This window comes from Rutidosis leptorrhynchoides, chromosome 1 (genome assembly GCF_046630445.1).
Source record: "Rutidosis leptorrhynchoides isolate AG116_Rl617_1_P2 chromosome 1, CSIRO_AGI_Rlap_v1, whole genome shotgun sequence".
Lineage (NCBI taxonomy): Eukaryota > Viridiplantae > Streptophyta > Magnoliopsida > Asterales > Asteraceae > Rutidosis > Rutidosis leptorrhynchoides.
Window position 1 is genome coordinate 21,755,504 of NC_092333.1, and position 25,063 is coordinate 21,780,566.

General features: G+C 34.3%; 3 protein-coding genes across 3 annotated transcripts; all 3 read left to right on the forward strand.

Annotated features, from left to right (window-relative positions):
- Positions 1-3,590: 3,590 nt before the first annotated feature.
- LOC139857592 (F-box/kelch-repeat protein At3g06240-like) lies at positions 3,591-6,315 on the forward strand. Its single transcript, XM_071846408.1, has 2 exons — positions 3,591-3,720; positions 4,986-6,315. Exon 2 carries the CDS (start codon positions 5,052-5,054, stop codon positions 6,114-6,116), a length of 1,065 nt encoding a protein of 354 aa, XP_071702509.1. The 5' UTR covers positions 3,591-3,720; positions 4,986-5,051; the 3' UTR covers positions 6,117-6,315.
- Positions 6,316-9,486: 3,171 nt separating this feature from the next.
- LOC139847577 (uncharacterized) lies at positions 9,487-10,382 on the forward strand. Its single transcript, XM_071837306.1, has 2 exons — positions 9,487-9,892; positions 10,039-10,382. The coding sequence occupies exons 1-2, from the start codon at positions 9,487-9,489 to the stop codon at positions 10,380-10,382; spliced, it is 750 nt and encodes a 249-aa protein (XP_071693407.1).
- Positions 10,383-12,923: 2,541 nt separating this feature from the next.
- LOC139857601 (protein CHROMATIN REMODELING 20) lies at positions 12,924-25,063 on the forward strand. The gene is made up of 26 exons (XM_071846419.1): positions 12,924-13,142; positions 14,068-14,224; positions 14,391-14,453; positions 14,564-14,659; positions 14,744-14,836; positions 15,043-15,233; positions 15,382-15,634; positions 15,959-16,072; positions 16,294-16,380; positions 16,528-16,929; positions 17,105-17,397; positions 17,995-18,082; positions 18,176-18,400; positions 18,498-18,617; positions 18,743-18,909; positions 19,331-19,472; positions 20,067-20,216; positions 20,337-20,392; positions 20,615-20,915; positions 21,605-21,734; positions 21,855-21,916; positions 22,243-22,466; positions 22,557-22,760; positions 22,849-22,927; positions 23,713-23,987; positions 24,352-25,063. The coding sequence occupies exons 2-26, from the start codon at positions 14,099-14,101 to the stop codon at positions 24,758-24,760; spliced, it is 4,350 nt and encodes a 1,449-aa protein (XP_071702520.1). The 5' UTR covers positions 12,924-13,142; positions 14,068-14,098; the 3' UTR covers positions 24,761-25,063.

Here is a 25,063-nt window from a genome sequence, read left to right on the forward strand (position 1 = left end):
CTAGCTTACTTCCAATCTTGCAAATCCATTTCAAGTGATCATCCAACCTCAAGAAATCTTTCTTATTTACAGTAAGATATCTCTCTAATACAAGGTAATACTCATATTCAAACTTTGATTCAATTTCTATAACTATAACAATCTTATTTCGAGTGGAAATCTTACTTGAACTTGTTTTCGTATCATGATTTTGCTTCAAGAACTTTCAAGCCATCCAAGGATCCTTTGAAGCTAGATCTATTTTTCTCATTTCCAGTAGGTTTATCCACAAAACCTTAGGTAGTAATGATGTTCATAACATCATTCGATTCATACATATAAAACTATCTTATTCGAAGGTTTAAACTTGTAATCACTAGAACATAGTTTAGTTAATTCTAAACTTGTTCGCAAACAAAAGTTAATCCTTCTAACTTGACTTTTAAAATCAACTAAACACATGTTCTATATCTATATGATATGCTAACTTAATGATTTAAAACCTGAAAACACGAAAAACACCGTAAAACCGGATATACGCAGTCGTAGTAACACCGCGGGCTGTTTTGGGTTAGTTAATTAAAAACTATGATAAACTTTGATTTAAAATTTGTTCTTCTGGGAAAATGATTTTTATTATGAACATGAAACTATATCCAAAAATCATGGTTAAACTCAAGGTGGAAGTATGTTTTCCAAAATGGTCATCTAGACGTCGTTCTTTCGACTGAAATGACTACCTTTACAAAAACGACTTGTAATCTGTATTTCCGACTATAAACTTATAATTTTTCTGTTTAGATTCATAAACTTAAGTTCAATATGAAACCATAGCAACTTGAATCACTCAAAATGGATTTAAAACGAAGAAGTTATGGGTAAAACAAGATTGGATAATTTTTCTTGTTGTAGCTATGTGAAAATTGGTAACAAATCTATATTAATCATATCCTAGATAACTCATATTGTATTATACATGTATTCTAATATATTATGTAATCTTGGGATACCATAGACACGAATACAATGTTTTGACATATCATATCGACCCATCTATATATATATTTCGGAACAACCATAGACACTCTATATGCAGTAATGTTGGAGTTAGCTATACAGGGTTGAGGTTGATTCCAAAATACTATATATACTTTGAGTTGTGATCTAGCCTGAGGCTTGTATACACGAGGTTGTGGATTGATTCGATATAATATATATTGCTTTATTTTCTGTACATCTAACTGTGGACAACTAGTTGTAGGTTACTAACGAGGACAGCTGACTTAATAAACTTAAAACAGCAAAACGTATTAAAAATGTTGTAAATATATTTTGAACATACTTTGATATATATGTACATATTTGTTATAGGTTCGTGAATCGACCAGTGGCCAAGACTTACTTCCCGACGAAGTAAAAATCTTTGAAAGTGAGTTATAGTCCCACTTTTAAAATCTAATATTTTGGGATGAGAATACATGCAGTTTTATAAATGTTTTACAAAATAGACATAAGTAAATGAAACTACATTCTATGTCTGAATTATTAAACCGAATATGGTCCTTTTTAGTCTGGTAATCTAAGAATTAGGGAACAGACACCCTAATTGACGCGAATCCTAAAGATAGATCTATTGGGTTCAACAAACCCCATCCAAAGTACCGAATGCTTTAGTACATCGAATTCATCATGTCCGAAGGGAGTCCCAGAATGATAGGGGATATTCTATATGCATCTTGTTAAGGTCGGTTACCAGGTGTTCACCATATGAATGATTTTTATCTCTATGTATGAGATGTATATTGAAATATGAAATCTTGTGGTCTATTATTACGATTCGATAAATATATAGGTTAAACCTATAACTCACCAACATTTTTGTTGACGTTTAAAGCATGTTTATTCTCAGGTGATTATTAAGAGTTTTCGCTGTTGCATGCTAAAATATGGACAAGATTTGGTGTCAGCATGCTTGTATAATATTGTTTAAAACTGCATTCGAGATTTACTTTGTTGTAACATATTAATATTGTAAACCAATATGTATTGGTAGTGTGTACGTGTGATATTTTAGATTATCATTTTTGGATAATCTAGGTGGTGACTTTTTAACCTTGTCGATAAAATAAAGGTTATGGTTTGTTTTAAAAACGAATGCAGTCTTTGAAAACGTCTCATATAGAGGTCAAAACCTCGCAACGAAATCAATTAATATGGAACGTTTATAATCAATATGAACGGGACATTTCAGGGGAAGCAATTTTTTTTTCGGTTTTTGAAAAAACTTTGTTCACGAATATTATAGATTGGATAAAAATATGAAGATTTAAAAAAGATACTTCGTGATGAATGTTATTATTTTGGCGGGAAAACGATCGACAAAAATAACATTCAAGATAATATTGTTCGTGAAGAATGTTAACTTTTTTTTTTTTTCATGTTTTGTGAAGTAAAATTTAGCCCAATTTAGAGTTTAGGGTTTGGTGTTTTGGGTTTACTCCATAAACCCAAAACACCAAACCCTAAACCCTAAACTCTAAACCGTTCGTGTTAAAAACTCAATCTAAATCCTAAATCTAAACTCTAAACCCTAAATTTCTAAACCCTAATATCTAAATCCTATAAACCCTAATATCTAAACCCTAATATCTAAAACCTCAACATACGCTCGAAAAACACGATAATTGTTATATATTACTTTTTCGAGTGTTTTCCCGTCAAATAAAAACATTTATCACAAAGTGTCTTTATTAAATGTTCATATTTTCATCCAATCTATAATGTTCGTGAACAAAATTTCTCAAATAACGAAGAAAAAAAATTTGCTTCCCACATTTTCCCCGATTGGTTAATTCCCTCTTGATCCTATATATATATATATATATATATATATATATATATATATATATATATATATATATATATATATATAGGCCCGGCCCAAAGGACGGGCAAGGTGATCCTTTGCTCAGGGTCCAATCTCTTTAGGGGCCCAAAATTTAAGAATATACCTACAATATCACAATATCAGTTTACTAGTAAGGCCCAAATCCAAATATAAAAGGGGAAATTGATCAAAATACACTTTTTTAAAAAAAAAATTGTCTTTTTACACCATTCAGTAGACGGGGATTCTGTCTACCACCTTTATCTGTCGTCGACTACCATTTTTACAAAGTAGTAGACGGTTTTTTCGTCGACTACTCAATACAGGTGGTCTACTATATAGTCGACGAAGTTACAAGGCAGTAGACGTAACCCTGGTAGACTACCTAAAAACCATTTAAATGTTAACTTTTAAATGTAGTAGACCACCTGTATTGAGTAGACAGAATTCCCGTCTACTTACGTCTACTTACGTAAATGTGGTAGACAGAATTCCCGTCTACTTACGTCTACTGCCTTATAACTTCGTCGACTATATAGGAGATCACCTGTATTGAGTAGTCGACGAAAAAACCGTCTACTACTTTGTAAAAATGGTAGTCGACGATAGTTAAAGGTGGTAGACAGAATTCTCGTCTACTGGATGGTGTAAAAAGACAATTTTTTAGAAAAATGTATGTTATTTGAAACATTTAAAAAAAATGTATTTTGATCGATTCCCCATATAAAAGATACGGAGTAAAAAAGAAATTGCAGCGGCATCGTCGGCTTCCAAAATTCAATATTCGATCGAGTATTAGAAGTGCGAATTCAGATGTTTATGTTAATAATGATATGATTCAGTTAAGAGTAGTGGTAAGTTACTATTTTATTTTCTATATTGGTGTTTCTTATTTTATTATTTGTTATTAGTGATTTTTCAGTTAGGGCTTTATTGATTTTGGGTGCTAATTATGGAGCACAAATTAGGGTTAATGTGATTTTGATTATTTGATGAACGAGTTTACCATAGTTTTCTTTTAGGCTAAGTTGAATGATTTTAGCTATTGATGTGTAACAATTATTTATATTGAGGATTAAGCTCTTGATTATGAACAAATGGGTAGGTGAAACTTGGTGATCTGTGTACAGAGTTTTTTCTTTTTGTATGTTGGTTATGGTAACAATGATTATGATTGATTTAGTCCTGATAATTTAGCAAACGGGCTAGCTCTAATTTGGATTTAAGTTAAGGTTCTATGAACTTAACTAAAATTCCAACAAATGGTTAAGGTTCTATGTAAATCTAACAAAATATCATTCATCTTTTTATATATAAAAAGAACCATAGTAAATTGCAATATCAGTAAAAGATGACATGCCATGAAGTTGGTCTTCTATTTTGTTAAGAACTTACCTTATATATGTATGGATTATTAATAGCATGAAGTTAAGGGGTTATGTAGGATTTTAATTTCATATTTGCATATTAAGAACTTACCATGTATATATATATATGGGTTATTAAAATTTGGAGGGCCTAATTCGATCTTTTCGCTCAGGGCATCAAAATTCATAGGACCGGCCATGCATGCATGCATGCATGCATGCATGCATGCATGCATGCATGCATGCATGCATGCATGCATGCATGCATGTATGCATGTATGTATGTATGTATGTACGGTCCAATAAACCTCTAAAATGATGACATCATCATTAAGCTAAATTACCCTTTATAATGATGTCATAATTATATATAAATTTAATTAAAAAAATAATACAAAATCTTTTATAAAAGGAAATATTAATCTCTCCTAAATTGTAATTTTATTTTTCTAAAAAAATTTAAAAGACATTTATTATTATTAATTATTATTATTATTATTAAAAATATAAATATAAATATTCAACTTTGAGCGAACTTTATGTTTGTAAAATCAACGACAAGTTTCTTAGTCGAAATTCGTGGTTTCACGGGGCAATAAACTAAATGACTTTAACATTTATATTCACTTAATACCTAAAACATATCATTAAACTGTTTTGTCTAAACAAACCCGTGTTTCCACGGGTCATTTCACTAGTATATATTACATAATATAATTATGATAACGATTAATTTCTTTTATTTTGTGTAGAGATTTTTTGTTTTCCACCCGGTGCTCGCCTATTGAAGACGTACTTATTTTGTGTTTTGTTTTTTGATGGCCGCTGTCGACTTTTTACCCGATGAGATTGTTCTCAATATACTTGCTAGGCTTCCAACAAAACCATTGATACGATCTCGGAGCGTATCCAGGTATTGGCGTCGTATGCTTATGAACCCTTACTTTATGAAGTTGAGGTCACGTAAAACCATCATTCTCCACATTAATAGGGAAACCTTAGACTTCATAGACGGTAATGTATCGACTAATGATGATAGTACGTATTCTGCATTCAAGCGTTGTTATCCGTTAGAACACCTACATACTATGCGTGCATATGCCAGACTTATTGGATCCTTCAACGGGTTAGTCTTGATAGTTTATATAAAAGATTTGATTTTGTACAATCCTTTTACTGGTGAGTCCAAGAAACTTCCGGATCCTCCTACTCCGATTATGTATAGAAATGGATATGGATTTGGCTACGGTGATACTCCTAGTGACTTAAAACTTGTTAAGTTCATAGAATTTTCCCATCGTTTTGAGGTCTACGACTTTAAAAGGAATTCATGGAGCTCTTGGAGTTCGGATAAATACGGCATCAGGTACATTATGTTTCGACATTCTGTGGGTACGTTTTTAAATGGATATTTGTATTGGATTAAATCGCAACATGGGTTGATTGTCTGTAGTGTTAAAGATATGGTTCTTTCTGAGATTAATCTACCCTCTACTACTTCGAAAACCACCTTTGGAAATCTAGGTACGATAAATGGATGCCTTTGTTGGCTCAAAGTGACTAATTCATCCATATTCAAGTTGTGGGTGATGAAGGAACCCTCCTCTATTGAGAGCAGCTCATGGGTGAATACACATTCATTCACGTTAGATCACAAATGGGACTTTTATCACCCTCTTAATATTTTTGATGATGGAAAAATTCTTATTGTGAGCGTGTTTAAGAAACTCATTGTGTACGATATTTCAAAAGGCTCTTATGAAACGCTTAATATCGCTTTGACTAGTGAACGCTTTCCGATTCAACAGATGAATTGCATACAATATGTGGAGACTTTGGTTTCGCCTTCAGATGTCTGCATCTCGAGATTGGATGGAAGATAAAAGGATAAACTTGCAAATGCAATGTTTTAACTTGATTTCATTGTGTTTTAGTTACTTCTTTGTAATATTTTTTAAAAATTGTGTCACTTGCATATTAGTACGGAGTATTATCATTTTTTAGTACGTGTAGTTGATTATTTGCATCTGTTTATTTAACAATATGCTATGAATATTGGTATCTGATTGATTGTTGAGATTTGTGAATGGGTCTAATAGTTCTTGCTTCCGATATTTTTATGATATTTGTTATTTGTTCAATGCTCTTATTTATGTACTTGTTACTTCGTCTGGAATGCTTATGATTTGTGTAGGGGGTAGCAAAATGGATGGACAACTTGGGGTAAAATTCCTACTTTAAACTGATAAAAGGGGCAGGTAATTTGCAATCAGTTTATCTTTTAGCATTGATAAATAAACTTGATTATAAAATTTGCAGATTGAGCCGCTATATAGTACTCGATTACATGCAACATTTACAGCTAATTTATATGGTTATACGTATATATGAACTGATAAGTAAATGTATAAAATAAATGTGATAATAATGAACTGATAACTAAATGTTGAAATTAAATGTGATAAATTGGCCTTGATGTGGTACTCAAAAGTACAATCGAAACCACCCAAAAAAGCTTAATCGGTTTGTTAACACCAATAACTAGACTATCTTATTAAAGAAGCAACTATTCAAATCTTCTATGATATATGTCTATTTGTGACATCCTCTTTATTAAAAAAAAAAAAAAAAATCAACACTTTCAGATTGACAGAAAAAAGACATAATAATAAAAGAATCCAAACAGTTAAAGAAATCTAAAAACAGATTGAGTTATTAACCGCCACCCTCAATTCCTTTTTTCTTTCATTCCTTCCCTCATTCATCATCACCGTATCCTACTTTCAAATGTCACTTACTGCTTTGTAAAAAAGAGAATTATGTATAACCCTCACATACGGAATCCCCACATATTCATTCATAATACTCTATTTAATCAGAAAAAATTAAAGCTATTTTATCAGTCGCATAAGTTGAAACTATCGCTGCGAGAACTGCAGGCGTTGCGATACGATCCCCGAGTGCAGAACAGTCCGTTTTGTTTTCTTGGAAGAATCACTCCCTTTCAGCGTGTTTATGGGCGGGGGTGAGATTACAACACCCGCAGCCATACTAACTATTGATTGGGTAGTTTGTAGTAGGATCTTCTTTGGCTCCAAACTTAAGGGCCTGATGTAGTAGGATCTTCTTTGGCTCCAAACTTAAGGGCCTGATAAGGGGTCAGTTGAGCATATCTGGGGGGAACTGAAAGCATATCTGGGGGAACTGAAGACCCTAGTAATCCTAAAGTAGGCCGCTCAGGTTGATGATTCTCGGCCTCGGCCTTACATGTGCTTTTCCTTTACTCATCCTGTCAAATTTTGCAACATGTACTAATCAGATTGTTTTCCTTCCTTGGTATTTTAATCTCTTTTATTTTGAGATTAAAAAATGGTAATCGATACACTAATAAATCTATGAATGTTCTGAAATAGAATATAAGTTATAATGACATAGATGAGGTTATTTGTAAGTGTTTTTTTTTTTTGGGTGAAAAAACGAAAACTCATATAGAAACGATGTCGTTTTCCAAAGGTAAACACGCTCAACAGAGAATACAAAAGAATGTGAGTAAATGGAAGAGCTCGCACCTAGAAAGCAACTATCTAAAAACACTATCTATAAACGAGCCCCCTAAACAATCCGAAAAAAACTTATACGAAACAATACATTACTAAAGCTAAACTAAGCGAAAGAAATGGCAAACAAACAAACAAACCACGTGAAATCAACCTCTAGGTCCCGCCCTCTTCAACTTACCATTAACCGTCTCTTTTAAAGTGTTCTTCCCGGACCGATTCTCTATCTTATAAGATAACACATTGGCAGATCCATCACCCGAAACATTCTCCCCAGCCAATCGTTTCATCATTTTGTCGCATGTCGCGAAAGCCTCCACGGACATATTTCCTTTCCCGTTTGTCGAAGAACCGCCCCCTCTTCCATCATGAAAACCCATAAACGAGTTTTGTATTGTGTCCCCGTAATCCACATCGTCAATATGATCCTTAAGCTTATAATTACCGAAAGTGGAGGCCTCATTTCCCTTTTTTCTTGATCTCGAATTACCTTCATCGAGTAAATTTCTAGACACGTCTTTATTCAAGACGTACCACGAATTGCATAAACCTTCGCACGAGGGGGCCTCACAATCACAATCACAATAAGAGTATTTTGATTGAAACATTAATGGGTCTAGTCTACAACTCGATCGCTTATCTGTTCTGTGATTCTATTGCATGACATTACTATCTACCATGGCTTTATGTATGTACTGCTATAGAATACATATGTTATTGTTGTTGCTATTTTCGTGGTTTGCCTACTATTTGCTTTATTGACTTGGAAATTAATTTTTACTAGTCCATGGCACCATGTTCATATTATTAGGTAATAATATTAACCTGAGTTAAAACTTTTGTTTTGAAGATCCATGGCACCACACCTCCAAACACCAATTCGGTAGAAGCTCCTATTGCGGCACAAATCGTAGAAATGGTGGCTGCTCGGGTGGCCGCGGCTATGGCTAATCTTGTACCACCTCCTACGGCTAACCAAAATGTTCAAAATGGGTGTTCTTACAAGGAATTTTTGAACTGCAAACCACAATCCTTCAGCGGAGCAGAAGGACCAATTGGGTTAATGAGATGGTTCGAGAAGTTAGAATCAGTGTTTCGAGTTAGCAACTGCACTGACGCGCACCAGGTTAAGTACGCGTCTTGCACATTGACGGATGGTGCTCTGACGTGGTGGAACACATTCGCCCAAGATCAAGGGATTGATGAGGCATATGCAAAACCATGGGAAGAGTTCAGGAGGGTGATGATAGATGAGTACTGCCCTAGGAATGAGATTCGGAAAATGGAGATAGAATTTTGGGAATGGAAGGTCTTGGTTACTGACATTGCTAGCTACAATCAGAGGTTCTTGGAATTGGCACTGATGTGTCCTACTATGGTTACTCCCGAATATAAGAGGTTGGAACGGTATGAATGGCGACTTTCTGAGAACATTCAAGAGAATGTCACTTCTTCAAAACCGATAACCATTCAGGAAGCAATGCGTATGGCGCAGTCCTTGATGGATAAGGTCGTCCGCCGAACGCCGGTGAAAGTACAATAAGGGACTATAACAAATGATGGGTAGCGTAAATGGGATGGAAATAAGGGTAAAAGTAATTATCAGAATTCAGCTAAGAGGCATGAGGGCTTTAAGGGAAATATTGATGAGAGGAACGCTAACCCAAACTACAAGGGTAATCTTCCCCAATGCAAGATGTGTTATAAGCACCACATCGGGTACTGTAATGTGGTGTGTGAGACGTGTAAGAAGCCGGGGAATATCGAAAAGGATTGCAGAGTAAAAAATCTGGCTGTAAAATCAAACCTGACTGCACCAAAGAACTGTTTTGAGTGCGGCCAACCGGGTCATTTTAGGAACGAGTGCCCTACCAAGAAGAATATTGGTGTACCAGCACGTGGAAGGGTCTTTAACATGAATGCTAAGGATGCACGAGAGGATCCTGATTTGGTCATTGGTATGTTCACTGTTAATAAACTATTAGCTTCTGTTTTGTTTGATACCGGTGCTGATAGGTGTTATTTGTGTAGACATTTTTGCGATAAGTTAGATTGGTTATTAGTTCCCTTAGATGAGACATACCTTGTTGAGGTGGCTAACGGTAAGTTTGAAAGGTTGATAAAGTTTGTCGCGGCAGTATAATAAACTTAGCAGGGTTGGATTTTAAGATTAACTTGATACCCATTAAATTGGGGAGCTTCGATGTAATAGTCGGTATGGACTGGCTGTCTAAGGTAAATGCATAAGTTGTTTGTGGTGAGAAGATCCTCTGTATACCTCGAGAGAACGGTGTACCATTAATAGTTCACGAAGAGAGTTGTAGCCCGAAACTAAACCTTATTAGTTGTTTGAAGGCCCAGAAGTTCATGATGAAAGGGCGTTATGCTATTTTGGCACATGTGAAGAAGTTGGAGACGGAAGAGAAAAGCGCGAAGGACGTACCGATTGTAAATGAATTTCCTGAAGTTTTTCCGGAAGAGTTTCCTGGACTACCCCCACCACGATCAGTGGAGCTTCATATCGATTTAGTGCGGGCTGCACCGGTAGCTCGCGCACCCTACAGACTTGCACCGACCGAAATGCAAGAATAGCAGAGCTAACTACAAGAATTGTTGGACCATTATTCATTAGACCGAGTTCTTCGTCTTAGGGAGCTCCCATTTTGTTTGTTAAGAAAAAGGACGGAATCTTTCGCATGTGTATCGATTACCCTGAGCTGAACAAGTTGACAATCAAGAACCGATATCCTCTTCCAAGGATTGATGACTTATTTGATCAACTACAAGGATCCAGCGTTTACTCAAATATTGATTTACGATCAGACTATCACCAAGTGAGGGTGAAGGAAGATGATGTTCCAAAAAACGCGTTTCGAACTCGTTATGGCCACTATGAGTTTCTAGTAATGTCATTTGGGTTGACCAATGCACCTGCTGTGTTCATGGATCTTATGAACATGGTATGTAGTCCCTATCTCGCCAAGTTTGGCATCGTCATTATAGATGATATTCTGATCTACTCTAAAAACAAAGAAGAACATGCGCAACACCTCAGATTAGTATTAGACTTGCTAAGAAATGAAGAACTTTATGCAAATTCTCAAAGTGTGATTTTTAGTTGGAGGAGGTGAAATTTCTAGGCCACGTGGTAAGTAGAAATGGAATCCAAGTCGACCCTACTGAGATCGAAGCGATCATCAATTGGGAAACACCGAAAACACCGACCCAGATCCGACAATTTCTGGGACTAGCTGGTTATTACAGACGAATCATTTAGGATTTCTCTAGGATATCTCGACCCCTGACTGCATTAACACATAAGGGTAAGAAGTATGCATGGTTAGCAGAGCAAGAAGCTGCATTTCAGTTACTAAAGCAAAAACTCACCACTACACCGATCTTATCACTAACAGAGGAAAATGAAGATTTTGTGATTTATTGTGATGCATCGCGACAAGGATTTGAATGTGTGTCGATGCAACGCACGAAAGTTATCTCATACGCCTCACGACAACTGAAGATTCACGAGCAGAACTACACGACACACAATTTGGAGCTCGGAGCTGTGGTTTTCGCACTTAAGATGTTGAGACATTATCTGTATGGGACTAAGTGCATGGTGTACACCTCTCTTGCATGGCTACTCAAAAATTATTTAAAATCAGTTACATATAAATATAGATTATACAGTCTATAAAGAGTTGATGTAGTAAAAGAGTAAGTATTACAAAGGAAAGGAAGCATTGTATTTTTATAGTCTACCATGACTCACATCAACAGAAACAACACGTTATTGAATTTCATCAATATAAACTTGAGTGTGTTAATAGTATTCATTTTAGATGCATAGTCAACCCCTAAAACCTTCAAACATGTGGGTCATGATGGTCACAAAAATCTGTGTACATGAACTATCCAGTAGTAAGAAGTAAAAAAGGATTTGAAAACTCCAGAACACTTGATATGTGAAGTCTCTGTAAACACTCCTCTAACTGCAGTTCTGTGTATTGAAGTTTTCATTGTTGGAGATTTCGATACAATCTCCAACAAATTATTACTCACAATCATCATACTTATGACCTTTTACGCTATTGTAACTTCATATATAGAGTTGTTTACAAAATATAATAATTAATCTACCTTTGTTGAACAATTGCCTCCTTCCCAAGTGGCACACTGACATATCCATAACACTTTACTTATCTCATGAGAATTAATGTAACATAACACCCCAAAACATAAAGGTGCAGTATAGACCCCAGCTAATATAAAGGTAGTAGTTTTGAAATTGATTGTAGACCTTTGTTGTGGATTCCAGTTAAGTTGAAGTTGAAAATTTAATTCATATAAAATGCCTAATATTAATATATCTCTACTATATATTACATAAAACTTTAATTAAACAATATTAATTCAATAGGATAATTTTACAACCATTAAATTATAAAATTATAAAAGTTTACTCATTAATTTAACCATATATTTACATTAAAATTCATTATTACACTATATCTAAACCTCTATACGAGTAGCACATGTATAAGAGAAATCTCACTTATATAAAAACCAAGAAAAAAAAATTGATTTTGTAAAATTAAATGATTGAAATACATTATTTTAATAAACTATTCGATATTAAAATAAATAATGCGATTTTTTATTAGTATAACTGCCTCGTATTATAAACCGAGTTAATTTTAATAATTTACGTAAAATTTGAATTAATTGTAATAATTATAATTGATTGATCCTACTATATTGTGGTTTATATTGTAGCTAGTGATTCGTTAAATGACGTAAATGCCCATCATGTGCTCAGCACATGACATCTTTTAACGGGCCAAGTTAACAGAAGTTGAGAATTGGACGACTGATGAGTTTTTTTAAAACCATAAGGACTACTGTGTTATAGTTTTAAAAAGTTAGGGACCAGCTGTTTAATATAGTGTAAAGCACAAATACCATTAATATAATTAACTCTTTTTATACTCCGTATTTTTTTTTTATCTTAAGTACTGTATTAATTAATATTAATATAGGAATAGGAATTAGGAAATAAAGATAGTTTTGGGGGACGATTTTGTAGTTGCTTGAAACAACTGTAAATCTCACCACCGATTTCGTCGATTCCATAAATAAAAAAGATAAAAACTCACTCACACAAACCAAAAACCCTCCCTACTCAAATCAAAACACTCCCTCCAAATTGTAAAATCGTATAATCGACAAATTTTTCAAAAGTAACTTCAATCAATCAGAAACTGGCTTCAAGATCAGAGATATTTACAAATTAACATCATCTGTCCTTACAAATAACGTATGGAATTCCAACCATCGAGTACTTCAATTTAGGTATACATACATGTGTTATGTTCATTACTCTTATATTTATTTAACTTCATATTTGATTTGATTAATATGTGTTTGCGATTGATGGAGTACATTGTAGTTATTTAGGTTAAATCATTTCACGTGTGAAGATTTTTCTGATTATTCTTAAGTGTCCTAAAGATACGATTTATGTGTAAATGGTATGTAGTGTAATGTTAATAATATTCGTATATATCATTCATTATACAGTAAGGTATTAAACCCTAAATTAAAGTGCTTGGTAAGTATAGTCTTACAAAAGTCGGCATCTTAGTTTGATTAGGAATATATATTTGTCAACAAAGTCTATATAACATGAATTGTGCTTAGTCTGATAAATCCGTATGCTGTTGTCGAGCATCTCTGGGAAAGTAAGTTAACAAGGAGAGCTGGTACCAATCTCTTCAGCGTCTGCCTACCAATTTGATTATTCGTTATTTACTGTTTTGTTTGATTTTATCTCAATATTGATGTCGATTCTGATAATAAGGATAATAAGAGATTAATAGTAGTGGATCTCAAGTTCGAATCTTGTAGTGGAGAGTATTGGACTCGCTCTCCTGGTTAACCCGAACAGGGAAACTCTTATAACTTTTTTTTTTATATTACTCTGTATATAACATTTTAGTATAAACTGTTTTAGGTTAAGCCTATTTGTAATTGTAGGTGAATAATATTTAAGTGCCTTTTGTGTCATCATCTTGTGAGTTGTGTTTTCTAGTGCTCAAAATCTGTAATACTTTATATTCATATATGTGCTAACTAATTCTTTTTGCAAAGTTTTACGTATATCACATCTTTAATCTGTATTCAGTTTTACATAAATCATGGATCATGGACAATAATGTTCAACCTGGTTTTGCGTGTTATTAGGACCTGATGATTTATTGTGATATTCTATTCTTAGGTAAAGAAATATTTTTTATTTTGTACAATTGATGGCATCTGATAAATGTGAAGAGGAAGAAGATATTGGTAGTACATCAAGTGATTCTTTTATTAATGATGATAGTGACAATGATCAGCCTTCAACATCTGGTCAGGATGATGAGATGCATCATGAGGCAAGATATTATATTACTCAAATTCACAGAAAATCAGTTTAGATTATGTACAGCACAAATAAATATGCTTAAACATATACATGAACACTTAATATTGTGATATATGTGTGTGTTGACATTTTTAAATTGAAGTTGCTATGTTTTCTTTTTCTTTTTAATTTTGCAGCCAGTTCTCACTGATGAAGACATCGAACGTCTAATTGCCGAGCTCTTGACAGTTGAGAGCAAGGTACTGTTTAATCGTTACCTATTTTTTGATGTGGAAATCTTCAGACATTTACTATAAATCTCAATTTGGGCTAATTGTAATTCTTATTGTAATTGTAATGTAATTCTTAGGCTGCAGAGGCCCAAGAAGCACTTGAAGATGAGTCATTAGCGAAAGTGGAAGTTGAAGTGCGGGAAGAGTTAGCCCAGTCTCTTGAGGGGGAAGCTGTTAGTTTTATGCCCTTGATTTTTGCTCATTATTACAATTTTGGTCCCTCTTTATAATTGTAAGTCTTTTTTTTTTTTTTTTAGCTTGAGAGAGCCGTTGCTGATGAAATGTTAGCTCTTAGAGAAAAGTGGGAGGACGAGCTTGATGAACTTGAAACAGAGAGTGCTCACTTGTTGGTATGTTTCTTTAATCTCGTGTCAACCTTTTTTTATTCGTTTCATAATTAAATATCAATGATTAGGAGCTATGATCTGGTTAAATTTACAGTTAGATTACTTTACATTTAGGTGCTCTTTGTGTATGTTTTGGTTTTTTCCTTGTTTTTTTTGGGCAAAACCAGCTGGTTAGTTTGTTTTTTTTTTTTTTTTTTTTTTTTATGCAGGAGCAACTTGATGGTGCAGGAATTGAACTCCCGAGTCTTTATAAGTGGATAGAAAACCAGGCCCCAAATGGATGTCGTACAGAAGCATGGAAAAATAGGACTCATTGGGTTGGGTCGCAGGCTACAGGCGGTGCTACCGAATACATTGCAGATGCTGAAAAGTACCTGCAAACTCACAGGCCTGTCAGAAGGTAGCTCGTGTTATTAAGTAAAGAGTAAAATGGGCGGGGCAGGCCGGTTGGGTCACTGGTCAACACGGGTGTGGGTCATTACTGTTAATATTTATATACAACAGTTCAAACTATTTGTAAGATTTCTTATGCATGCTTTTTGTGACAGACATCATGGTAAACTTTTGGAAGAAGGTGCAAGTGGGTTTCTTGGGAAACAACTCGCCCGTGATGATGATGATGATAATGATAACGATAAAGAAACCAAACAAGATGTAGATTGGTCCACTTTCAACAAATTGTGTTCTTCATCATCAACAAAAGATACATTATTTGGAAGTAAAAAATGGGCTTCTGTATACTTGGCTAGTACGCCACAACAAGCTGCAGAACTGGGACTCAACTTTCCTGGTGCAGATGAGGTAATACTTTCTTATTACATGCTCGTTGTACTTGTCCTACACCTAAATATGCCAATATGCATGGTTATATCAAGAATTCAATTTCAAAATCAAATATGTAGGAGGTTTTAAGCATTTAATGTACACTTTTGGCGATTTTAGATTGGTCCGACTCGTCCAATTCATTCAATCTGTTTCTTTTTTATAACTATCACAAATTTCATATTTTCATCCATGCAATTCGTCTGATAATTCAGATTTTGTTTCTTCCATCAACCGTACATTATTTGTTCACTCTTGATTAATATAAATCTTTCTAACGCTCTCTTTTAATGTGGCATTTAGGTTGAGGAGATTGATGATGTTGATGGGAGTTCAAATGATCCATTTGTTTCTGACGCTGTTGTGACAGAGAGAGATCTTTATCAATCTGAAGATCATAAGAAGAACTTTAAAAAGGTACATCAGGATTATAAGATTTAATTATATTCGTTACTGTAGGGGCGCTAGTTCAAATTTATGTTGTTTATCGATTCAAAATGTATAGGACATCACTAAATTTAAGTATAAGACCCCATATATTTGTAAAATTTATTTATAGTTGTCTTGAGGTAAATAGCAGCCACTAAAGTCTCATTCTAAATCTAATTAGTTTTGGAAAAATATGCTGTCATTTGCAGGTTAAAGAAGAAGATGATGTAAATCTTGACCGTAAGCTTCTATTACGTTTGAGTCAGAAGAGACAAAAAAGGAAGTTGAGGAAGCAGGTGTCATTCGTTTCCACATGTTATCTATTTGTTTATTGCAATTTAATTAAATGTGGATATATTTCCTGACAATATTTCTATTCATCTGTTTTATCATAATTTGGTAACTCACCCCGTGCATTTTTTTCTTTTGGGAAATATTATCAGGAGCATATTAAAGAAGTTGATGACCATGACATCAGCAATGGTGTTGCGTATGAAACATCAAATATGGATCACAAGCCATCGAGCGATGCTGACATGTCAAATAAAAAAAGTAACGGTCTTTGTGGGTCCAAACGGCCATCTGACAATGTTGAAGAATCTGACAGCAAAAAGGGTAGAACGGTAAATTCTGACAGTTCTGATGGTGAGCATGATGTTGCAGTGGATGGATCTGCAGCTTCTCCAGTCAGCATGTTTGAAAATGGGGACACTATGAATGATGATGATGAATTCCATTGCACAGTTTGTCATAAAGTTGCTAATGATATTTATACACATCCGCTCATGAAAGTAATCATTTGCAGAAATTGCAAATATTCATTGGAAGATAAAATGAAAGAAACGGTATGCATTTGTTGTACATATGATCTTCTTTCACCCATGATCACACAACTTGTTTTCTTGTAACATAATGTTGTTTCATCTATCATGGTTTTAGAAGAGTTCCCTGACTAGTCAAAAGTACAAACTTGTGTGTTTCATATTTGCACATATCAATAGTTTATATTTGTGTTGTCAGGATCCTGATTGTGCTGAGTGTTTCTGTGGATGGTGTGGGAAAAGTGGGGAGTTATTAAATTGTAAATCATGCAAAAACTTATTCTGCAGTTCTTGTATAAAAAAGAATCTTGGAGAAGAATGCTTGTTAAAAGCACGGGATCCAGGCTGGCAATGCTGTTGTTGCTCCCCAAGTCAACTGCGGCCCTTGACTTTACAGTTAGAAAAAGCTTTTGAATCTAGGAGTGAATCATCATCTTCAAGTTCAGATAGTGATTCAGATGCCTCTGATGATGGTTTCAAGGTGCCGATAAGGTATTCCAACTAGTTTTTCATCTATATATATAACTCTTTTGTAAGTATTAAGGGTGGCAAAATGGGTGTGGCGAGTAACGGTTCATATCGAGTCGATCTGGGTTACTTTCTAGTACATGACAGAATGGCTAACAAAGTTCTATTTTAGCTTCCAATAATAGTCAATTAGTCAATGTGCTGATATATGATTACAAAACTATATTATCACGTTGTGGTTATAATGTAAACCAGTGGTTTTGAACTTCTTAAACATTAACTTAGTATTGGATGACTTATGTAATTTACTTCAAACATTTGGCCTGTTAGAGTTAAATCATGACCTAAATGGACCCATTTGTACATAGTTTGTTTAAGAGTACATGCTTTCAAATAAATGCTGATATCTTGTATGAGCCTTGAAACTACCATAGTGTTTTTTACTTGCATATTGTATTGCAAATAACCAGTATCACGTTTTGAGTATGATGTGTATATTTTTTTATTTTCTTTTTGAACTGCAAATGCTGTGTAGTTTCTTTATTTTCTTTTTGAACTGCAAATGCTGTGTAGTTTCTTTGTAAGATTAAAATCTTCTATTTCTTTTTTGTAACGTGTCAGCAAAAGGAGACGAAAGAAGAAAATTCGCAGAATCCTTGATGATGCTGAATTAGGAGAAGATACTAAGAAGAAAATTGCTATTGAAAAGGTATCTTCTATTCTTTGTTAACCAGCCTCATTGTATTAATTTACCTTGTTATGTATTAATATAAAGAGTCATTTTTTAAATAATTGACTGTAGGAACGTCAAGAGCGACTTAAGTTACTGGAAGCTGAACGTCTAAAGTCACTGACATCAATGAAGACAAAATATGCAAATTATAGGGAAACTGTGTCCGATGGTGGTGTTACTTTTGACATGTTGGGTGATGCACAAACAGGTTATATTGTTAATGTTGTCAGGGAGGAAAATGAACAGGCTGTTAGGCTTCCACAAAGCATCTCAACCAAATTGAAATCTCATCAGGTTTTAACCTTTTTTTTTTAATCATTTTTTTAAGTAATTTATAAATCTGCATTAACCACCACAGCTATCTGTTTCTTAAATTTAATTGTTCCTACAGGTTGCAGGTATAAGGTTCATGTGGGAAAATATCATACAGTCAATAACGAAAGTGAGGTCAGGGGACAAGGGACTTGGTTGCATTCTTGCGCATACCATGGGGTTAGGTAAAACACTCCAGGTACTGTTATAACATCTGTGTTTTGAACTTAGTATATACTTAGTATATACTTGTTAATAATAATAATATGATAATATGATATGAAACAAGTAGTGTAATTATTAGTAGTTTTGCACTTTTGGCAGGTTATAGCTTTTCTGTATGCTGCTATGAGAAGTGTGGACTTAGGTTTAAGAGCTGCAATGATTGTAACACCTGTAAATGTTTTGCACAACTGGAGACATGAATTTACTAAATGGAGACCTACCGAATTTAAGCCTCTTCGTGTTTACATGCTTGAAGATGTCCCAAGGTTTTGTTTCCATATACTTTTTTTGATACTAAATTAGAAGATAGCCTACTGGTTGGGGTCCTGATATCTCTTTACAAGAGGTCTCGGGTTCCAACCTTACTAAAAGCATATCTTATGGTTATGGTGGCCACGGGGTTACCCTGTTAGGCCGGCTACATCATAATAAAGTTACTCCCCCCTATCCGGGTAGCCTGAACAAGAATAACCTTATTCGTTTATTGTTTTCTTGATAATACGGATCATATTCTTATATTTTCTCTGTAGTCTTTTTATTATCATACATGTTATGTTATTATGAGAGGCAATGTAGAATCAACTTATAATTGTTATTTCTGCTGTATTAGCCTTAGTATGTTTATATAGTCTTTTAATGTATTTGATTTAATTTAAAGTGTAATAATTTTTAGTTTTATTTTTGTAGGGATAGGAGGCTTGAGTTGCTTATGAAGTGGAAGGCTAAGGGTGGTGTTTTCTTGATTGGCTATACTAATTTCCGTAATTTGTCCCTCGGAAAACATGTCAAGGACCGTAACATTGCTAAGGAGTTCTGCAAGACTCTTCAGGTAGTATTTTCGACTTCCAAATATGCCCCACTTATTACCACTTGTTAAAAAATTGTCAAAAGTTATTATAGACTTCAAATCGTTTGCTTTGGCCAGTCCTTTGTTATGTCAAAAATTTATCTATGTTTACCAAGATAGGTTAACTTTACTATAGTGTGACAAATAACACCAGTTGTGTGACTTGTGTCAGTGTGTTATTTCTTTATATGGAAGATCCTAGTGAAAGAGTGCATTAGAATGTTTCACTATTGCCCTTCATGAGTTTTATGAAATTATGAAACAACCACAGCACGTGAAAAGTGCTAAAAGAATACAACCCGTAGTACTATGTATAATGCATGATACTAAGAATCTTATTTATGTTTTAAACTACATAATTTGTAATAATAGCCTAATTGGTCAATAAGAATTTATTTCAACAATAGTATTATTTTATTTTTTGTAATTTTAGCTAATTTATTATAAAATTCAGGGGTAAAGAAACCATTAAAAGTGGTTTGTAAATACCAAAACAGCGAGCTGATTAATTTCATATTTTATTAAAATATAATGTATGTACATATTAGTAAAAACATATTGTGAACAATTTTCCAGGATGGACCTGATATACTTGTTTGTGATGAGGCTCACATGATTAAAAACACTAGGGCTGATACAACCCAGGCCTTAATGCAAGTCAAATGCCAGCGACGGATTGCATTAACCGGGTCACCTCTTCAAAATAACCTCATGGAGTATTTTTGTGTTAGTACTTGCCACCTGTTTCATTCCCTTTTTTATAATTTTTTTTTTTTTTACAATTATATTCTTTTTCTACTTTAAAGTCTTTGAATGTGTTGTCATCATAATTTATATTCACTACAGATGGTCGATTTTGTGAGGGAAGGATTTCTTGGAAGTAGCCTAGAGTTTAGAAACCGGTAAGACTTTCCTATCCTTATTTGGTGTTTTATGCACTAACATTAATGGGTCAAGCAACTAATATAACCCAAAATATAGAAATTGAATTAACTTGTATTTCTGAGATGATATATAATATTCTGAGACTGTGAGTTGTTACTGGACCGCCCAATTTGCCACCTCTGGTGTGTTATATTGTGTATCTGTTTCTTGTGTTGACTCATGCTCTCCATGTCATGCAGCTTTCAAAACCCAATTGAGAACGGTCAACACACAAATTCTACATCAGATGATGTGAAAATAATGAACCAGAGATCTCACATTCTGTATGAACAATTAAAGGGATTTGTTCAACGAATGGACATGAACGTTGTGAAGAAGGATTTACCTCCAAAAACTGTTTTTGTAATTGCTGTTAAGCTTTCTCCCGTGCAAAGGGTGCTATACAAAAGATTTCTTGATGTACATGGACTCACTCAAGAGAAGGCTTCTAACGACAAAAGCAGGAAAAGTTTTTTCGCCAGTTATCAAGCATTGGCTCAGGTACTTTTTTGGTTACCGATTAGTGAAGGTTGCAATTTTTACCCATTTTCTTATGAATGGGTCGATTAGGGTTATGCTTTATCTCTATGGAGAAATGAGTTGAAAGTCGCCTACGGTATTCCTTTAATGCATCAGTAGACCTCATTAGTCATTTTGGAATAAATAAGTAGTTAACTGATATTTATAATTGTAAAATTTATGGACAGAAAGTGTCACCTGTTCTGAGTCGAAACCATTCTACTTTTATCCCCTTTCTGTCCTTTTTGCCACCCCTACCAATAAGTGCTATTATGTGTTTTTCTTTTACCTTTTTATTTTTTGCGCCTTAAATTGATTCTAACATTGTGCCTGAATGATTCTGTCCACTAGCATTTTACAACTTAAAGAACCCTTTAATACTTTTTTATTTATACTTGATTACAGTTTTACTAGGTGTTATTTTTCTTTTGGCAGAATACATGTAATAGCAACAAAAGTTATTATTCTTTTGGGAACTTTGTCCTAAATTAATATAAAAGTAGGCTCCTTTTGACGTAAAAATTACTGTTATTGTCAATAAGATTTGGACTAGAGTATGTTCGCTAGTCCATGCGTTAATTATATTTTTTTAATGTTATCTTGCTTTGGGATCTTTATGTTTTTCTTATTTTAAGGTTGAACTACTTATAACATGCATTAATATTTGGTAGATATGGAATCATCCTGGAATACTGCAACTAATGAGAGATAAGGACTTCAACAAACATGAAAATGTTGTTGAGAAATTTCTTGAAGAAAGTTCTAGTGATGATAACTTGGACTATATGGTGGGCAACGGAGGTAAATCTTCCATCATAATCTAATATGTGACTGTTATGGTCAATCAATTCACTATCCGATATTGGTTTTTGAAAAAGATGGTTTCTTTATTAAGTTAAAGATTGTTGGTTTCCCTTTCAGATAAATTAAAGAACAGAAACGTCCATTCGTCTAGAAAGAATGTCAGTGGCTTTTTCAAGGAGGTAAGCATGTTCTTTAATTTACCCATCTGGGTTAAGTAATATTTTAAAGTAGTTATTAGTATTAGACTAATATAGGAGTGGGGGTTGAAATGTTGAATAATCGGTTAATCTTATAACACGTTGGATTGACCTGAAACACATTTTAGATTTAATTTAATGAATTGTTGTTGTAGTGAGTCAATAGTAATTACAAAGATGTTTTTATTTTCATAATATTTGATCTTTTTCCATTATAATATACTCCTTATTGATTTTGTATTTGATAATTCATAATCTGACCAACAGCCAACTCTGCTCTGTGACAGTATCATTTTTATGTTTTGCAGAATTGGTGGGGCGATCTTGTTATGGATAATGGTTATGATGCTGAAAATAGTGGCAAAATGGTTTTGCTACTTGATATTTTAACCATGTGTGCTAATGTTGGCGATAAAGCCCTCGTTTTTAGCCAAAGTCTACCGACACTTGATCTCATTGAACACCATATTTCTAAAATACCCCGAAACGGTAAAGCCCGCAAATGTTGGAAAAAAGGAAAAGACTGGTATAGGTGTGTATCTTTAGATGCTCTAAAGGCATAATATTCTTTTTCTTTTCTTTGTATAATTAAATTAAATTTCTCACTTTCTGTATACAACAGGCTAGATGGACGAACAGAGGGGTCTGAGAGACAAAAGCTTGTCGAAAAGTTTAACGACCCTTCAAATAAGAGGGTCAAATGTACTTTAATATCAACCAGAGCTGGGTCCCTTGGTATTAACCTTTATGCTGCTAATCGTGTTGTTATTGTTGATGGCTCTTGGAACCCTACATATGATCTTCAGGCTATATATCGTGCGTGGAGGTATATATAACGAACTGAATTGTAATTGTTTAATTAGATAAGCATATATTTAATTTGTAGAATAGTTAATTACCATCTCTATTTGCAGATATGGACAAACAAAACCGGTGTTTGCTTACCGTCTGATGGCACATGGCACAATGGAAGAGAAGATTTATAAACGTCAGGTAATCACATCTATGTACAGTTAACAAAATGGGTCAACCGGGTAAAGAAATCATATGTTCTGTGTGGAATATGTAACGAGTTGGCTACATCAACATTTATGTATCTAATATATTCCTGTACACAAATTGGACCACAATGTTTTGGTTCGGGTAAATACATCCCGACTTATGTAAGCATGTGCCATATACCAATTTTGATCCTAAATGTTCTGACTATACATTCACCCTTGCCGTCCCATCCATGTTACCAACCCTACATTTGTGAATATATTACCATTTACAGTAAATCACCTATACCTTGCATACGGGTCAGGTTGAGTTGGTTTGGGTAACAGGTCAAAACGGTTTTGGGTTGAAATTGGTCATGGGTCAAATGGATCGGTTTTTTAAATGGGTCAGGTTGGGTAACGGGTCGAAATGGGTCATATTTTTGTTCGACACTTCGCGTTTCAGGTTTTAGTTTCTCATTTCTGTTTCACGTTATGATACCTATGCTCGACCCCTATGACCCATTCACAAAACCCTATAGACGTATCTGTATTCACTTACTGAGCTTTAGGAATTGATACCCACTAGACCTATTCCTTCATATTTTGTATAGGACCCAAAAGGTTGGAGGGAAACCCATTGGATTTTTTATGGTTTTTGGTTTACATTGCCATGCATTTTTTTTTCTTTTCAAAACCCAATTGACCCAAAAGCTTGATCCAATTGGCCCAAAATTGAGAGTATGAAGTCTCAATTGCCTTATATAAATCACCTACTTTTGTTGGTGATATGAACAGGTGACTAAAGAGAGCCTTTCTGCAAGGGTTGTTGATAGACAACAAGTACATAGAACAATATCTAAAGAAGAGATGTTGCATCTCTTTGCATTTGGAGATGATGAAAACATAAATTCATCATCTGATATGGACCAAGTGAGTAGCAATGCAGCAGCAGCAGCAATTCAAAGTTCCAATAAAGTTGGAGATTGTTCGAAGCAAAAGAATCCTCTTTCTCATGCAACTGTATCATCTGACAAGTTCATGGAAGTACTACTAAGTAAACATCATCCAAGGTAAATTACTGTATATATTTGTACAATATTTAGGATGATACGTGTCTTTTTTGCTCAAGTATGTTTTAGGTGTGTTATAAGTTGTGAATTTGATGGGTTGGTTAACGAGTCTGGGTCAAAAATGGTAAACATGTAGGTCAAGTCTGAACTTGTTTGGTCAGTCTGGTTCACAACACCTTTAGATAATGGTGTTTGAAATCAACTGAAAACATCAACCAATGTTAAATTCCCAACCCATTAATCAAAATTTCTTTTACCTAAAAACAAAAACCTTCCCTGCTAGCAAAAAAATGTCCTTGTTCATCTCATATAAAGTTAGATAACTTAATGGTGTAACATGTTGAGTTTTGTTCAAATTTACCAGATGGATTGCTAATTATCATGAACATGAGAGTCTTTTACAAGAGAATGAAGATGAAAAACTATCAAAGGAGGAACAAGACATGGCTTGGGAAGTTTATCGTAGAACTCTAGAATGGGAAGAAGTTCAAAGGAACCCGGTTGACCCAACCGTACCCGCACCTGCACCTGCACACATCCCAAAACCAGCTGCTAATGGTGTATCAGACGTGAAACCAACCATAAAACCTGAAACCATACCCAAGAAACCGCCAATGGTACCCCGAGTATGTTCCAGGAACCGTTTTGTGATCCGAAAATGCACTAATCTGTCCCATGTGCTAACCTTAAGAAGTCAAGGTGTGAAACCGGGTTGCACCACAATTTGTGGTGAATGCGGGCAGGAAATTAGTTGGAATGGTCTAACTAAGTGAGAATTGGCAATGCATAAACTATGAAAGAACAAAAATCCCCAAGTTTTTGGTTATACATTGGACATGAAGTTAACGAGATGGCTTTTGGTATATGGAACTCGCATTGTAATTCTTCTGTCGACTATTATAGTATATGTTGTAATGGGATTATTATCTGTCCCACTGTCGAGTGTTTAAATATCCTTTTTGGACTAAGTTTAGACCTTTTATTAAAAAATGAATGGGGTGGTCTTTTTGTTTCATAGTTATAAGAGTGTTTTGTAAGCGAACCACATTTGCTATTTCGGCACTATTGCTATTGAT